Source organism: Girardinichthys multiradiatus, chromosome X (assembly GCF_021462225.1).
Source record: "Girardinichthys multiradiatus isolate DD_20200921_A chromosome X, DD_fGirMul_XY1, whole genome shotgun sequence".
NCBI lineage: Eukaryota > Metazoa > Chordata > Actinopteri > Cyprinodontiformes > Goodeidae > Girardinichthys > Girardinichthys multiradiatus.
The window spans coordinates 5,316,429-5,331,233 of NC_061817.1; the positions used below are offsets into that span (position 1 = coordinate 5,316,429).

At 41.0% G+C, this 14,805-nt stretch overlaps 1 protein-coding gene across 4 annotated transcripts in view; it reads right to left on the reverse strand.

The window, feature by feature from the left end:
* The window catches only part of LOC124862851 (AP-2 complex subunit alpha-2-like), a 39,163-nt gene that overhangs the window by 13,326 nt on the left and 11,032 nt on the right, over window positions 1-14,805 (reverse strand). For all 4 annotated transcript variants that reach the window (XM_047357027.1, XM_047357026.1, XM_047357029.1 and 1 more), the window contains 11 exons: window positions 12,910-13,103; window positions 12,639-12,768; window positions 12,428-12,529; window positions 9,623-9,882; window positions 7,047-7,215; window positions 6,785-6,922; window positions 4,316-4,498; window positions 3,964-4,061; window positions 3,651-3,882; window positions 3,378-3,554; window positions 3,146-3,300 (listed from right to left, as the gene is read on the reverse strand). In XM_047357027.1, the coding sequence (XP_047212983.1) occupies window positions 3,146-3,300; window positions 3,378-3,554; window positions 3,651-3,882; window positions 3,964-4,061; window positions 4,316-4,498; window positions 6,785-6,922; window positions 7,047-7,215; window positions 9,623-9,882; window positions 12,428-12,529; window positions 12,639-12,768; window positions 12,910-13,103 (1,838 nt within the window). The remainder of the gene's footprint in view (window positions 1-3,145; window positions 3,301-3,377; window positions 3,555-3,650; window positions 3,883-3,963; window positions 4,062-4,315; window positions 4,499-6,784; window positions 6,923-7,046; window positions 7,216-9,622; window positions 9,883-12,427; window positions 12,530-12,638; window positions 12,769-12,909; window positions 13,104-14,805) is intronic.

Here is a 14,805-nt window from a genome sequence, read left to right on the forward strand (position 1 = left end):
CTGTCATCCAGGATCAGCCTACGCTGCTGATACGTGGATGCCAAGTGTGGGATTCAGCTATGTAGTGAGGCAGCAAGAGGATTTTCTCATGTATTTCTAATATGCATACAATCAGCTTAAGTGATTAAATGAAAACTATGCAGAATGTGCCAATTTGTTATCCGATTACTCGATCGATCATCAGAATAATCAACAGAATACATGATTACTGAAATAACTGTTAGCTAAAGCCTCATCTCTGATCAAAGCAAACAGCATCACATCAACACTGTAATTTAAAGACAAAGAAACAGACGATTTTCTTTTCTTCATTTTAATTATTAAGAATGAAGGAATGGCCGGTGATGAGTCAGACAATTTAAACCAGTCTGGCTCTGATCACTGATCAGTCTTTGGAGATTTCAACTCTTTATGGGACCCTGACAGATCTGGAGATGTTGGCAGCCTCAGCATGAAGGTTAGGGTTTAGAAAAACAATGGAATACACTAGAAAACTCATGTTTACTGCTGTGTTTATCATGTTGCTAATATAAGTTGCTAAAGACTTTATCAATGTAAAATAAAGTCAGAATAATCCTGACTTGAGTTGACATTTTAATCAGGTGAAAACATCATTTTTCTTTGTTTTGTGTTGCCTCTGCACCAGATATTAAAAAATTAATGACCGCTCCCGACAGGAAGGCAAGAACGAAATATCTTCAATGACGTTGTTTATAGTTCTTACAAATGCTCAAAGTTGGCAAAAATCAGGCCAAAGCATTCAAAAACGAGATTGGAAATCTGCCAGCCTCTGATTGGTGAATCTTTAATAGTGATGGCATGTTGGTGTCCACTACTCCTCTGTATTCAGTGTGGTTAAAGAGACTCTGGAGAGCAGCAAGGTTCAGTCTGGATTTCATCTGTGAACCTTTAGCTCATTAACCTCCATCCAAAACAAGACTGAATAATAAGAGGACTCCAACGGCAACCAACACAGAGTTTGAAGTCTCATGAAAGCAGCAGCTATTCAGAAACAGCAGAAAGAAAAACGGAGGCCAGATCTAAGGAGCAAACCTGATTTCTCAATTCAAACTTGAAGAACTTTTCAAAATGTTAACATGATTATAGATTATTGGACTGATTATCTCCAGGTTGACAGGTCTAAATGCAAACAAAGATAAAGCAAAGGTATACGGAGCCACACCACAACCAACAGACACATTAGTCCACATACACAAATACACCACACAACCAATCACTAGTACAGCTCAAAACAATTCAAACATCAGTAAAAAAACGAGTTCGGTATTTTGTCACTTATTCAGAAAGTGAAAACTCATTTAGATTCATTTCACATATAATTAAATATTTTATAGCTTTGTTTCTTGCAATTTTGATGATCATGGCTTACAGATAATAAAAACCCTCAACAAGGAGCGAACTGAGTCACCGCATCAAGAGCTACTGCACATAGACCAGTACTGCACATGGGCTACAAGCATCTTATCTGGGCTGAGGAGAAACAGAACTGGACCGCTGCTCACCGGTCCAAAGTTCTCTTTTCAGATGAAAGTAAAGTTTGTATTTTATTTGGAAATCAAAGTCCCACAGTCTGAAGGAAGCGTGGAGAGGAACAGAATCCACGTTTCTTCTAGTCCAGCGTGAAATTTCCACAGTCAGTGATGATTAGGGGTGCCATGTAATGCTGGTTCTGGTCCACTGGGTTTTCTAAAGACCAGAGTCAACAGCCATCTACCAGGACATTTTAGAGCACTTCATGCTTCCTTCTGCTACTAGGACTTGGTACCGACCCACACTGCTAAAAGATACCAAAAGCTGGTTCAGTGACCATGGTGCTTGACTGGCCAGCAAACTGGCCTGATCGTAACCCCAGAGAGAATATGAAGAGAGACACCAGAACCAAAAATGCAGATGGCCTGAAGGCCGCTATCAAAGCAATCTGGACTTCCTGAACACCTCAGCAGAACCACTGGCTGGTCACCTCCATGCCATGCTGCATTAATGCAGTAATTCATGCAGAAGGAGCCCTAACCACACATAGAAATGAGCAAACTTTCAGAAACCTGATATTTCTGTTAAGTGCTACAGGAGATCCTTCCTGCCCACAGTCATCAGCATCTACAACGGCTCTTTGAGGAAACCTTCATAATATGAGCTATAACCACATTTAATTTCCCTTTGGGATTAATAAAGTATTTTTGAATTTGAAAAATCTCCGTTTATATCGATCTGGAGGTAAATGGCCTGCAGATTGCATACTTTGTCAAGTTTGAGGACTCCAAAGCACTTTACACAGACGGAACCGGGTTTCGATCCAGCAACCCACCTGTTCCAGGACAAGCCCCTACCACCTGAGCCAACCAATCCCCCTGATGTAATAACCTTTTTTCTGAGACACTGATTTTAGGGTTTTCATTCTCTGTAAGACATAATCCTCTATGTGTGATGAATCTATACAATACAAGTTTCACTTTCTAAACTTCATAATATTTAAATTTTTGGAGCTGTATCTATACATTGAACACACCTCAGTACAAACAAAACACGACACGCTGCATGTGTGACGGCCATTAAAGTCAAAGAGCACATTGTTCTCTGTCCAGTATGAAAGCTGCCATTTACAAATTTTAGGCAGGACAACTAGCAGACTTTCTGATGCAAACAGAAAAAAAACATATCTGAGATGGTTAGAGAAACCCAGTTTCATCTGTTCATGTCTCTACCATGTATGTAACCATCTCACCTTATTGGTTAAAATGCAAATGAAAAAAAGAACTACAGACTGAAAATGTATTGTTGATAAAAGGGTAAAAAGTCTTCAACTGAAGGTCAAACTTTAACAAAATTACTTCGGGAGGTTTTAAGTTATTTTTCACATTGCAATATAGTTTGCTTTAACGAACTTCACAGTGAGATAATTTTAGTGTAAACATTAGATGTGCAGCAGTAAAAAGGGAGGTAGGTGCACTGTTAATTCTAATTTTTTCTTAGAAACACTTAATCGTGCAATTCTCTAAAGATGATTCAATTTTCATAGTATCTCGTGACCAATCAGGTGTTAAATGAATAACTAGAGGTGCAGCCGTTCATACTGGACTTTGTCTCAGGATTCTGAACCTGCTGATCAACAGATGATGATTTTCACCTGAGGAAGCCATCATCGTTTACTGCACCAGAAGGTGCAGCAGGTCCCGCCTCTGAAAAAACATCCACCAGTAGACTGCCAACACTGGCTGGAGCGGTACTAACTGGAACCGAAGAACGAATCCCCAGCAGGTCCGCTGATGGTGATGGGGTAGACTGGAAAACATGGACACTTATAGCAGAGTCTGAGTATGTACTTCAGATACAGATGGTAGAACGCTGAGGGTACTTACTGCGTTGGAGGCAGCCATGGCTGCTGCGTCACCCGCTCCATTCAACTCGCTGCTCTCCCTTTTGCCGTCTTCCAGCTCTGCCACAGATATGGCCCCTGGCCCCTTCTTCTTCTTCAGTTTAGCAAGAATTGATGACTCCCTCTCTGGGAATGGGGGCATCTCCTCCAAAACAGTAGCCTGAGTGAAAGGAGACCAAAACCTTTGCAAGTGAAATCCTTTATAACTGAACCTAACCTGGGCTGAGTTTGGTCAAAGCGGGTAGTCAGAACTAACCAAGACATCTGTGCTGGCAATGGAAGAGAGCTTCAAATACTCGACAGCTCGCTGCTGCAGCTCTACATCAGAGTTACGGATCTGGCTGTCGCAGCGCAACACCTCTTGGATGGTGGCCTTGGTTTCTGGGAACAGGTTAATAAATTTGATGTAAGCCGACAGAAGGAGGGCACGAGTCGGCACAGAGCACAGGTGGAACTTGGAGTGGAGAAGGTTGAACTGGACCAGGGGACTAGAGGAAAAAGGAAAACAATGTAAACATTTATCCTCAGAAATATCAGATTTATGCTGTGCAGTCCAAAAGTCAACATACCTGGACCGTGGGTCACCAGCAATCAGATTCCCAAACTCTCCCAGAATGTACCCTCCAACCTTCACCATGTTCTCATGGCATGCTGGGGCTTGCAGGGCCTGCAACAAAATGATTCCAGTTTCAAATCTTCAAACTAAAACTGCTCCATGTTTTAAGAGCTTCCTTGGGTAGCTTGCTTGGTGTTACAAATGGCCTTTGTTAAAATTGGGCACAGGGTTAAGACTCAAGCACAGTTACCTGATGACTCTAGCTTTACAAAACTTTAACAAAAATCAAACACAAAATTACAGTTCTTCAAAAAATACTGCTTTAGGAAAAAAAATAAAACTTAAAAGGTTTCACATAAAGGTACCTCAAAGACGGTCTTGGCAGCGTAGCCTTGCACATCATCTCGGTTGATCACGATCTGAATGACACGGTACCACACCTCTTCGCTGACGTAGTCCCCAGCAATCCGGATGAGGTTAAGAATGGTGTCTACATACCAGGAGTAATCCACAGCATACTTTTCTGCGAGGATGGCCACTTTCAGCACCTAAATGAAAGCAGTGCAACACATCCGCCATCAGCTGTTGCCAATTCTTCAGGTGATGCCATCAGCTCAGTTGCTAAGCTTCAGACGCAACACCCCAATACACTGGTGGCCATTTCTTGTGATTTTAACCATGCTTCACTATCTGCTCAACTTCCAACGTTTCAACAGTCTGTCAGCTGCTCTACCAGAGGAAAAAAAACATTGGATTTCTTTTATGCAAATGTCAAGGGACTCATACATGTTGCAAAAACATAAAGCAAGACCTCCTCTAGCTAAGTCAGATCACAATCTTGTTTTTCTCTGCATGAAATATAAGTGACTTGTTCAGAGTAAACCAGTAATAAAGAGAACTGTTAGAAGATGGTCCCAGGAAGCTGAAGAAGCCCTGTGAGGTTGCTTTGATAACACCATCCCCACCAGAACAGTGAGATGCTTCCCCAATAACTAACCCTGGATCACCAGTGAGGGAACTGCTTAACAAGAAAAAAAGAGCCTTCAGAAAGGGAGACAGGGAATTATTGAGTATACAGAAGAAACAAAGATAAGAGACCGCCAGGAGGTGTACAAGAAGACGAATCATCTTCATCCCTCACCACACATCTCTGATATTGTTTTGCTGGAGCTTTCTCTCCAGCTTCAAGTAAAAGCAAGATCGGAAAAATGGATGTCTGGACAGAGCCAATGAACTGAATACATTCTTCAATAGGTTCAGTTCAGAAACAAGCTCTGCATCCTCCTCTCCTGCCCACAGCCAAACAGACATAACACCCTTCTTTGACCCACAGGTTTCCTGTCACACCTCAAATGTTTTATCTTCCACCTCAGCCATGGACCCTTCTGCTTCTACATGTTTGCCTTCAACCAAATCCTAGAGAGACTCCTGTTGGCCCACCTGAGTAAGCAAACAGTAAACCATCAGGACCCCCTTCAGTTTGCTTATCACTGTGGAGTTGGAGTTGAAGATGCCATCATACACCTGCTTCAACAAACCCACTGTCATCTGGACAAAGCCAGTAGCACTGTGAGGATCATGTTCTTTGATTTCTCGAGTGCATTTAATACAATCCAACCTGATTTGCTTTGTCAGAAACTCCGGAAGACTCAGGTGGAGGCCTCAACAATCTCCTGGATCAAAGACTACCTGACAAACAGACCACAGTTTGTGAGACTGAAGGGTTGTGAGTCTAACTAGGTAGTCAGCAGCACAGGAGCACCACAGGGGACGGTACTCTCACCATTCCTTTTCACTCTGTACACCTCAGACTTCCAGATGACTCCTGTCATCTGCAGAAATACTCGGATGATTCTGCAGTCGTGGGGTGGATCAGAGATGGACAAGAAGCTGAGTACAGGAAGGTGGTGGACCGCTTTGTAGCATGGTGTGGAAACAATCATCTCATTTTGAACGTGACTAAAACAAAGGAGATGATTGTAGATTGTAAGAGAAACAGGAATAAGTCAAAAACTATTTCTATCATGGGAGAAGAAGTGGAGGTGGTGGAGGAGTATAAATACCTCGGTGTTCACCTGGACAACAGACTAGAGTGGAGATGCAACTGTGAAGCCATCTACAAGAAGGGACAGAGCAGACTGTACTTCTTGAGGAAGCTTAGGACCTTCAGTGTTTGCAGCAAGATGCTGCAGATCATCTGTTAGCTGTGGAGAGTGTGGTTTCTTCTGCCAAAATCTGTTGGGAATCTGTTGGGGTAGCAGCATCAGAGCCAGGGACTTAAAAAAGCTAATAAAGAAGACAGGCTCTGTTCTGGAGACTCCTCTGGAACCTCAGATGATAGTACAAAGACGGATTCTTCATAAAATGAGGAACATTATGGAGAACCCTGAGCATCCTCTTCATGAGACTGTCCTACAACAACAGTGTCTTCAGTCAGAGGCTTCTTCAAATCTGCTGTAAGACAGAGCGCTACAGGAGATCCTTCCTGCCCACAGCCATCAGCATCTACAACGGCTCTTTGAGGAAACCTTCATAATATGAGGTATAACAACATTTAATTTCCCTTTGGGATTAATAAAGTATTTTTGAATTGAATCAAAGATACGAGGTAATGTCAAATGGTCTTTATTTCCAAGATAATTTAGCTTCTCACTCAAAATAACTAATGTAAAATAATTTGTCATTAATATTTAGGCGCTTTTGCTGCTTAATATGAGTCTTACCATAATGTGAATATATATTCATTTTTATTAAAGTGATTTGTTTTATGTTAGTGGTTGCCTACTTCATGAATTTCCATATTTTTTAGAGACATCAATGTGTGTCAGACGCACCATCTCCTCTCTGATGGAATAGTCCGCTGTCTCCAGGTAGCTGAGCATCTCTGCTACAATCTGCTTAGCGTTGCTGCGATCACACATGGCATACAGCAGATCAGCCGCTCGCTGTCGAACACTCACATCTCTCTCAGTCTTGGGGGGAAAAAAAATAAAAAATCAAATAAAAAACAAAAAACTGAGGACCACCATGCAGTTATTCTCTGTCATAAATAAAGATATATATTTAGGTTATGTGGTCTTCTGGGTGAAGCAGCACCTTGAGGGCGTTGATGACTGTCTCGATGTGTGTCTTGACTGCTTCGTGGGAGAACTCTGAGCTTGCCAGAGTACACATGCTTTCCAGAGCTAGATAGCGCAGATTGGTCTCTCTGTGTTGAAGGAACTGGCCAAGCTGGTTACAGGCTCGCACCAGAAGGTTTGGTTCACTGGGAAAGAAAAATAGCTTGCTTCACAGATAGCCTAACTACAGATATTAGACATACATCCTTAAAGTAGGGGTGGGTGGGTGACATGGCATTTCTAAAGCAAATTCGCATTCCTGTCACAGATTTTCCTACATAAATTTATAACGCTTAAAGAAAAAGAAAAGAGCATAGTCCACCATAACTTAAGGCAAGGAGCATTTCTAACCATTTTCAAATCAGTTTGAACTATTTTGTCAAGTTATGAATAGGGTGGAGCACTCTGATGTGGTGTGGTAGCCATCAACCCAAAGCCTTGCCAATTTACCCTCAACTCTAGACCAAACCAGACCATTCAGCTAAATGTTTGCTGACTCACTATGAGCTGCTAATACCAGCTACTCCAGTAGTTTCCCTCTGCATGTAGTGAAAGCAAAACGTGATTAAAAAGCCTTCCTTGTGCTGTTGTAAAGTTCAAAGTTCAGCTACATGCAACACTTGGTTCTGTTTGATGGTTTTAATATCCCTGTCTTCTGCTCATGTCTGGTGTGACACATGAAAGGTTTTAATAATATTCAATGACAGAAAGGCACTCAAACCCTTCTGCATATTTACAACTAAAGAATGTATGATTTACTAATTTACCAGTTAATTAAAACCCTTTTCCTCACAAAAATATTCATTTTTGAATGATATCTTTATTACATTTTCTGGCATAAACATATCAGTAAAGAAACATGCTGACAACAAGCAGAACCTGAGGATCAGCATCAAAAGGAGCATTCAAATCTAATTATGTTTACTAACAATCTATCTGCAGTACTCCTCAACTAGAGTGCACATCCAAATCAGTGCATATAGCTTCCCACCTCTACATGACATTTGTAACACTTTTCAGATAAACTTGAGTTCCTCCTGTGTCTGAGCTGTCATGTAATCTGTTAATGTAATATTCTAAACTGGGTCTCTCTTGTTCTGTTACATATGTAGATCTCTCTGGCAACCATCATATGTCTAACCATGTTGATGCATCTAAAGGGAGATTGAAATCAGCATTCCATTTGCATTGAAGATACTGCTACGAATGTGCAAATATCTGAAGAAATGACTGCTGGGTAGATCATATTTCTGTCGGATTTGTTCAAATGTAAGCATCCGTCCTCAATCAAATAGATGACCCAGAGTCGTCCGAGGTAGCTGGGGGAAAACCCATGTGACTGTATAATGGAGCCAATGAGGACAATGTTTTAGAACGACCCTCTAATTTTCTTATTACTTGCCAGGCTTGCAGATTTGCTGTAATTAACATGTTATTGTTCCAAGCACTTGCAGTTTTCTTTGGGTCCAAGCAAAGAGAAGACTTGAGAAATCACAGCCCGCATTCATCTCTTCCAAATCTAGCCACACTGATTCTGGATCATTATTCATCCACTCAGATATGTACCGCAGCTGTGCAGCTATCGAATATAGCCTACAATTTGGGACAGCTAAATCTCCCTGCTCCACAGACATTTGTAACTTGGATATTTTTAGTCTTGGTTTCTTTCTGTTCCAGGTAAATGAACTGAACCAGCTGTTTACCCTTCTAATTGTTTTATTATTAAATAAAACAGGGACCATTTGAAAATGATGAAGTCTGGGCAGAATATTCACTAGGAGTAAAGCAGTTCTACCCATCATTGACAGTGGAAGAGCTATCCATCTGTCCAGGTCATCAAATATACAGTGGGAAGACCAAGTATTTAATACATTGCTGAATTTGTAGGTTTTTCCACTTGCAAAGCATGTAGAAGTCTTTAATCTTTATCATAGGTACTCTTCAACTGTGAGTGACAGAATCTGAAACAAAAATTCAGAAAACTAACATTGTGTGATTAAGTAATTATCTTGAATTTTTTTGCATGACATAAGTATTAGCACTGCTATTGGGAAATGGTCTCTGGTCAGAGGGACCAGTCAGGACAGTACCACTGTGTTATTACATCTTAGATACATGCAAAGCAAGCTACGTTCATGAGAACCTTAATGTTTCCAGATAGAGTCTGGCGATAGCCGGGTGTCCTCTCTGCTGTTTGGTTGTCACTTTCTAAAGTTGCCCTACAGAACGATGCACTGTGCACTTATTTCCGCAAGTAAACATTCTGTTCAGGTGGAAAACAACACTGCATTCATTCAGTCCATGTGTGTACGGAACCCACAGGGCCAAACTGCTATACTCCTAGCATTTATACTATCCACACATGTACCAAGTACTCCAGACCATTTATAAGTAGTTAATGGACTTCACTCATATTCACACACAAGTAAACAATACATACCCTCATGTGTAAATATGAATATATATGTATGGTACTGCACAAGTTTTTGTGCAGAACAAGCCATTGTAGAAATGTCATATCTCCCATCATATTGTGGCAAAAATGAAACTCACCTGTCATAGTGGATGATAAGTGAGATAGCCTCAAACAAGATGGCATTCTTGGCGTTGGAATGCTGAACCTTTTTGGATTTGGGAGGCTCCTGGGCCTTATTCAGGATCGTTTCCAGACACTCTACCAGACGGCCTTTGACTGCGCCATCTTCTGGTGGAGGGTAACACTGCAGCAAACGGAGCAGTTTGCAGGACAGCCAAGGTGCCGGCACAAAATAGTAAGTATAATCCTGCAGATCAGTTGAGGCTGAAGACACAATCTGGAAAAAAATATTTAAGAGTTTCTATTATACAATGCTAAATTGTATTAGATAATAAACCTAAAGAGCTTCGGCCCCAATTAACTGTAGCATACCATGCACCAATTCTTAAGAATAAAAAAAAACACTTTCTCAAATGTTCAGAAACATCTTTAAAAGGCACAAGGGTAGAACAGTAGCAGGAGATCATTTCTATTACTTACAAGTGCTCAAGTGGGCCCCTGTATGACAAAAAGGTTCAGCTGTAACATTCAATCAGAAATGAGTCAAATTACAACAATATGCCAACCCTGGTGCTCATAACCATAATAGATCAAAATAATAATTAACCAGATTGAAACATAAAGAAAGAATACAAAGCCCTGGAACATTTACCCTGCCCCTAACAGAGCCAGCATCAGAAGACCAACATTCCTTATGTTACACTAAAGACATACAGTGGGGGAAACAAGTATTTGATCCACTGCTGATTTTGCAGGTTTTCCTACTTGGAAAGCATGTAGAAGTCTTTCATTTTTATCATAGCTACTCTTCAACTGTGATTGACGGAATCTACAACAAAAATCCAGAAAATCACATTGTGTGGATTTTTATGTAATTAATTTCCTTTTTACTGCATGACATACGTTTTTGATACATCAGAAGAGGGAAGGAGGTTGTTGGCTAAGATCTCCCGATCCATCCTCCCCTCAATACTGTGCAGTCGTCATGTCCCCTTTGCAGAAAAGCATCCCCTAAGAATGATGTTTCCACATCCATGCTTTATGGTAGGGATGGTGTTCTTGGGGTTGTATTCATCCTTCTTCCTCCAAACACAGCAAGTGGAGTTTAGACCAAAAAGCTCTATTTTGTCTCATCAGACCACTTCTCCCATTCCTCCTCTGGATCATCCAGATGGTTACTGGCAGACTTCAGATGGGCCTGGAAATGCGCTGCCTTGAGCAGGGGGACCTTGCGTGCTCTGCAGGATTTTCATCCATGGTGGTGTAGTGTGTTACTGGTGGTCTTCTTTGAGACTATGGTCCCAGCTCTCTTCAGGTCATTGACTAGGTCCTGCTGTGTAGTTCTGGGCTGATCCCTCACCTTCCTTATGATCACTGATGCCCCACAAGGTGAGATCTTGCATGGAGCCTCAGAACGAGGGAGACTGACCCTCATCTTGAACTTCTTCGATTTTCTTCTAATTGCACCAATAGTTGTTGTCTTCTCACCAAGCTACTTGGCTATTTTCCTGTAGTCCATCCCAGCCTTGTGCAGGTCTACGGTTTGATCCCTGATGTCCTTCCACAGCTCTCTGGTCTTGGCCAGTGTGGAGAGGTTGGAGTTTGTTTGATTGAGTGTGTGGACAGGTGTGTTTTATACAGATAAGAAGTTCAAACAGGTGCAGTTAATGCAGGTAATGAGTGGAGAACAGGAGGGCTTCTAACAGGCCTGTGAGAGCCGGTTCACTGGTTGTTAGGTGATCAAATACTTATGTCATGCAATAAAATGCTAATTTATGACTTAAAAAATATATAATAATCAGAAAATGTGGTTTTCTGGGTTTATGTTTTAGATTCCGTCACTCAGTTGAAGAGGACCACCTTTGCAAGTGGGAAAACCTGCAAAATTAACAGTGGATCAAATATTTGTTCTCCCCACTGCAAAACAAATTGGTGATGTTTAACAAAACCCTGAACGACCTTTACATAAAAACCAAAAACACTGAAAGAATGATGTTTTTACAACTTTATTACTTTAACTGGTGAATAAACAGTGTTTGACTTTTTAAAACATTTAAGGTTGATGACAACACTTACAATAAAACAGTAACTCCTACATTTATGAAGCAATAATCAGTTCCTCTAAGTCAAAAGTCCAACTAGACTGGCCCCTGTAGTCCGTGTTAAATATCCAAAGTGGCTGCAAGTAAAGATACGAGCTCTGTAATAGCAGTGCTGACACTTTGTCTACATTAAACCAGAGGAACAGAGAACCAACCTCTATTTGTGAACACTGACCTTCAATATTTGAACACCGACAATGGAGAGAAAATATTATTATTAGCTTTTAATGGTAATGGTAGTAAGCACAACAATTGGCAAATCCTACTGGTTTTCCAATTCGCAATTAGAACAGACTCTATTCGTGTCTGGTCTCACTCCTAGACCAGAACTTCAGAGACATTTTGATATCAGCATTATTCATCTATTCAGTCTTAGATAACAACTTATTTATTTCTGAATGCTTCTTTAACCAGTCACAAGCTACCTTTGTCAAAGAGGAGGAATGCTAATACTTAAAGCCTGGCCAATAAAGTGACATGTTGTTCTGAGCCATCACCTGATATTAAAATAAAACTGGACAAAAACATCGCTGCAGTTAAAAATAATAAAATAGATGGGTGGAGACTACAGTGTATTGGCTGCTCTGACTTTTAAAATATACATCATGATTTTAAATCATGTCAGAAATGTTGAAAATCCAAACTTTCAGTATAAACCATACTTGGAAATTAGCAGCATTAACAGAAATTAAAATCAGCTGTGTATTTATCAACACTCACCCGGCTGAGTCGGGACACAGCCAAAGAAACACACGTCTTGAACTCATCTGGATTCTTCTGGCTCAGACAGGTGATGAGAGAGATGGCTGCTGTCACAACACCCTGCATCCACAACAAGAACCTCATCAGTTCAGAGACTAATCAGTGGTTCTTGTCTTAGATCAATAAACTCTAATAATACACACGGTATCTAAACTTGAGTTGGTCTCACCATGTGTTGGTCATTGAGCAGGTGTACCACTCGTGATGTCCATTCACCCATCAGCACCAAGTCAGGAGAAGTTTTATAGAGGCGCAGCAGACACAAAGCAGCCGACTGCTTAACACTGTCCATCGTATCCCTTCAATTGACAAATGCAAACAGATCGGACGGGTCACAGGTGCTCTTTCAATTCACCATTTACAGCAAATCATCAAGAGGCAAAGAGATGACAACCTAACTTTTCTACGTCCTCCAACATGCCAGCCTCAACCAGACTCACCCAGCCACCAAGATGCGTGGGATCTCACTGGCAAAGGCCTCAGCCATCTCCCGGCTGCCTACGTTGGCGATGCAGTGGAGAGCCAGGCACATGAAGGTAGGGTTTCGACTGGACAGGTCGTTCTTGATAGCATTATTGATCAGACGGATCAACTCACTGTTGCTGTTCACCAACACTGAGATAAACAGGTAACCCTGGAGAGATACAGACAGCAGAAAATCACTATAAGAACAGTATATAGGTTAAAACAAGCTGCAGGACAAAGAGACATTTTGCAGCATGAATAAGAAAAGCATAGGAATCGTTTCAATGTATTTGGGTCTCTATGCTTACACCATCACTGCTGACTGAAGCGGTTCTGTAAGAAACATTTATAGCACTTATTGTGAGGAGCACATATCGTATGCAGGCTGTACCTCAGAGTCAGCATGTTGAGACTAAAGACTGAACGCATTCAATGTTAATTTCACACCAAACCAGTAGGTGGTGCCAAAACACCACATCTTTCTTCTGCTGAGTTTTATGTTACTTCTTTTGGGTAGAGTTCAGACCACAGTTCAGTAAATTAATCTAAGGTTGCTGAACAACTTACCCCCATTCAGGATATTAACATGCACATCATGTTTACTCTGGAGCAGGTTTACAAAACCTTGGAAACACATTGGAATACAGTATAGAACAACCTTACTTAACCAGAAAGTAGTCATTCACAATCTGTAGTAGATGTACAGCTGTATTAGAAGATCTGTGGTATACTCAATATAGCTCCACCTGGGGATGAAACTAGATATTTATTTTTATTTATATATATATAAATCATGATCACTGGATTTAAATTCATCTGAGTTGTCAGAATCATCACTGTTTTGTTAAAAGTACTACGTACCTAATTTATTGCACTATTTAAGCTGCACTAAACATTTTTTCTGTATCATAAATGTTATAACCTTATCACCAGTAAAAGTTGCAATAATAATAATACGCTGTCGCTCCAATACAATCTGCTTTACATTTCATCTATTACAGGTCCTTCTCAAAAAATTAGCATATTGTGATAAAGTTAATTATTTTCCATAATGTCATGATGAAAATTTAACATTCATATATTTTACATTCATTGCACACTAACTGAAATATTTCAAGTCTTTTATTGTCTTAATACGGATGATTTTGGCATACAGCTCATGAAAACCCAAAATTCCTATCTCACAAAATTAGCATATTTCATCCGACCAATAAAAGAAAAGTGTTTTTAATACAAAAAACGTCAACCTTCAAATAATCATGTACAGTTATGCACTCAATACTTGGTCGGGAATCCTTTTGCAGAAATGACTGCTTCAATGCGGCGTGGCATGGAGGCAATCAGCCTGTGGCACTGCTGAGGTCTTATGGAGGCCCAGGATGCTTCGATAGCGGCCTTTAGCTCATCCAGAGTGTTGGGTCTTGAGTCTCTCAACGTTCTCTTCACAATATCCCACAGATTCTCTATGGGGTTCAGGTCAGGAGAGTTGGCAAGCCAATTGAGCACAGTGATACCATGGTCAGTAAACCATTTACCAGTGGTTTTGGCACTGTGAGCAGGTGCCAGGTCGTGCTGAAAAATGAAATCTTCATCTCCATAAAGCTTTTCAGCAGATGGAAGCATGAAGTGCTCCAAAATCTCCTGATAGCTAGCTGCATTGACCCTGTCCTTGATAAAACACAGTGGACCAACACCAGCAGCTGACACGGCACCCCAGACCATCACTGACTGTGGGTACTTGACACTGGACTTCTGGCATTTTGGCATTTCCTTCTCCCCAGTCTTCCTCCAGACTCTGGCACCTTGATTTCCGAATGACATGCAGAATTTGCTTTCATCCGAAAAAAGTACTTTGGACCACTGAGCAACAG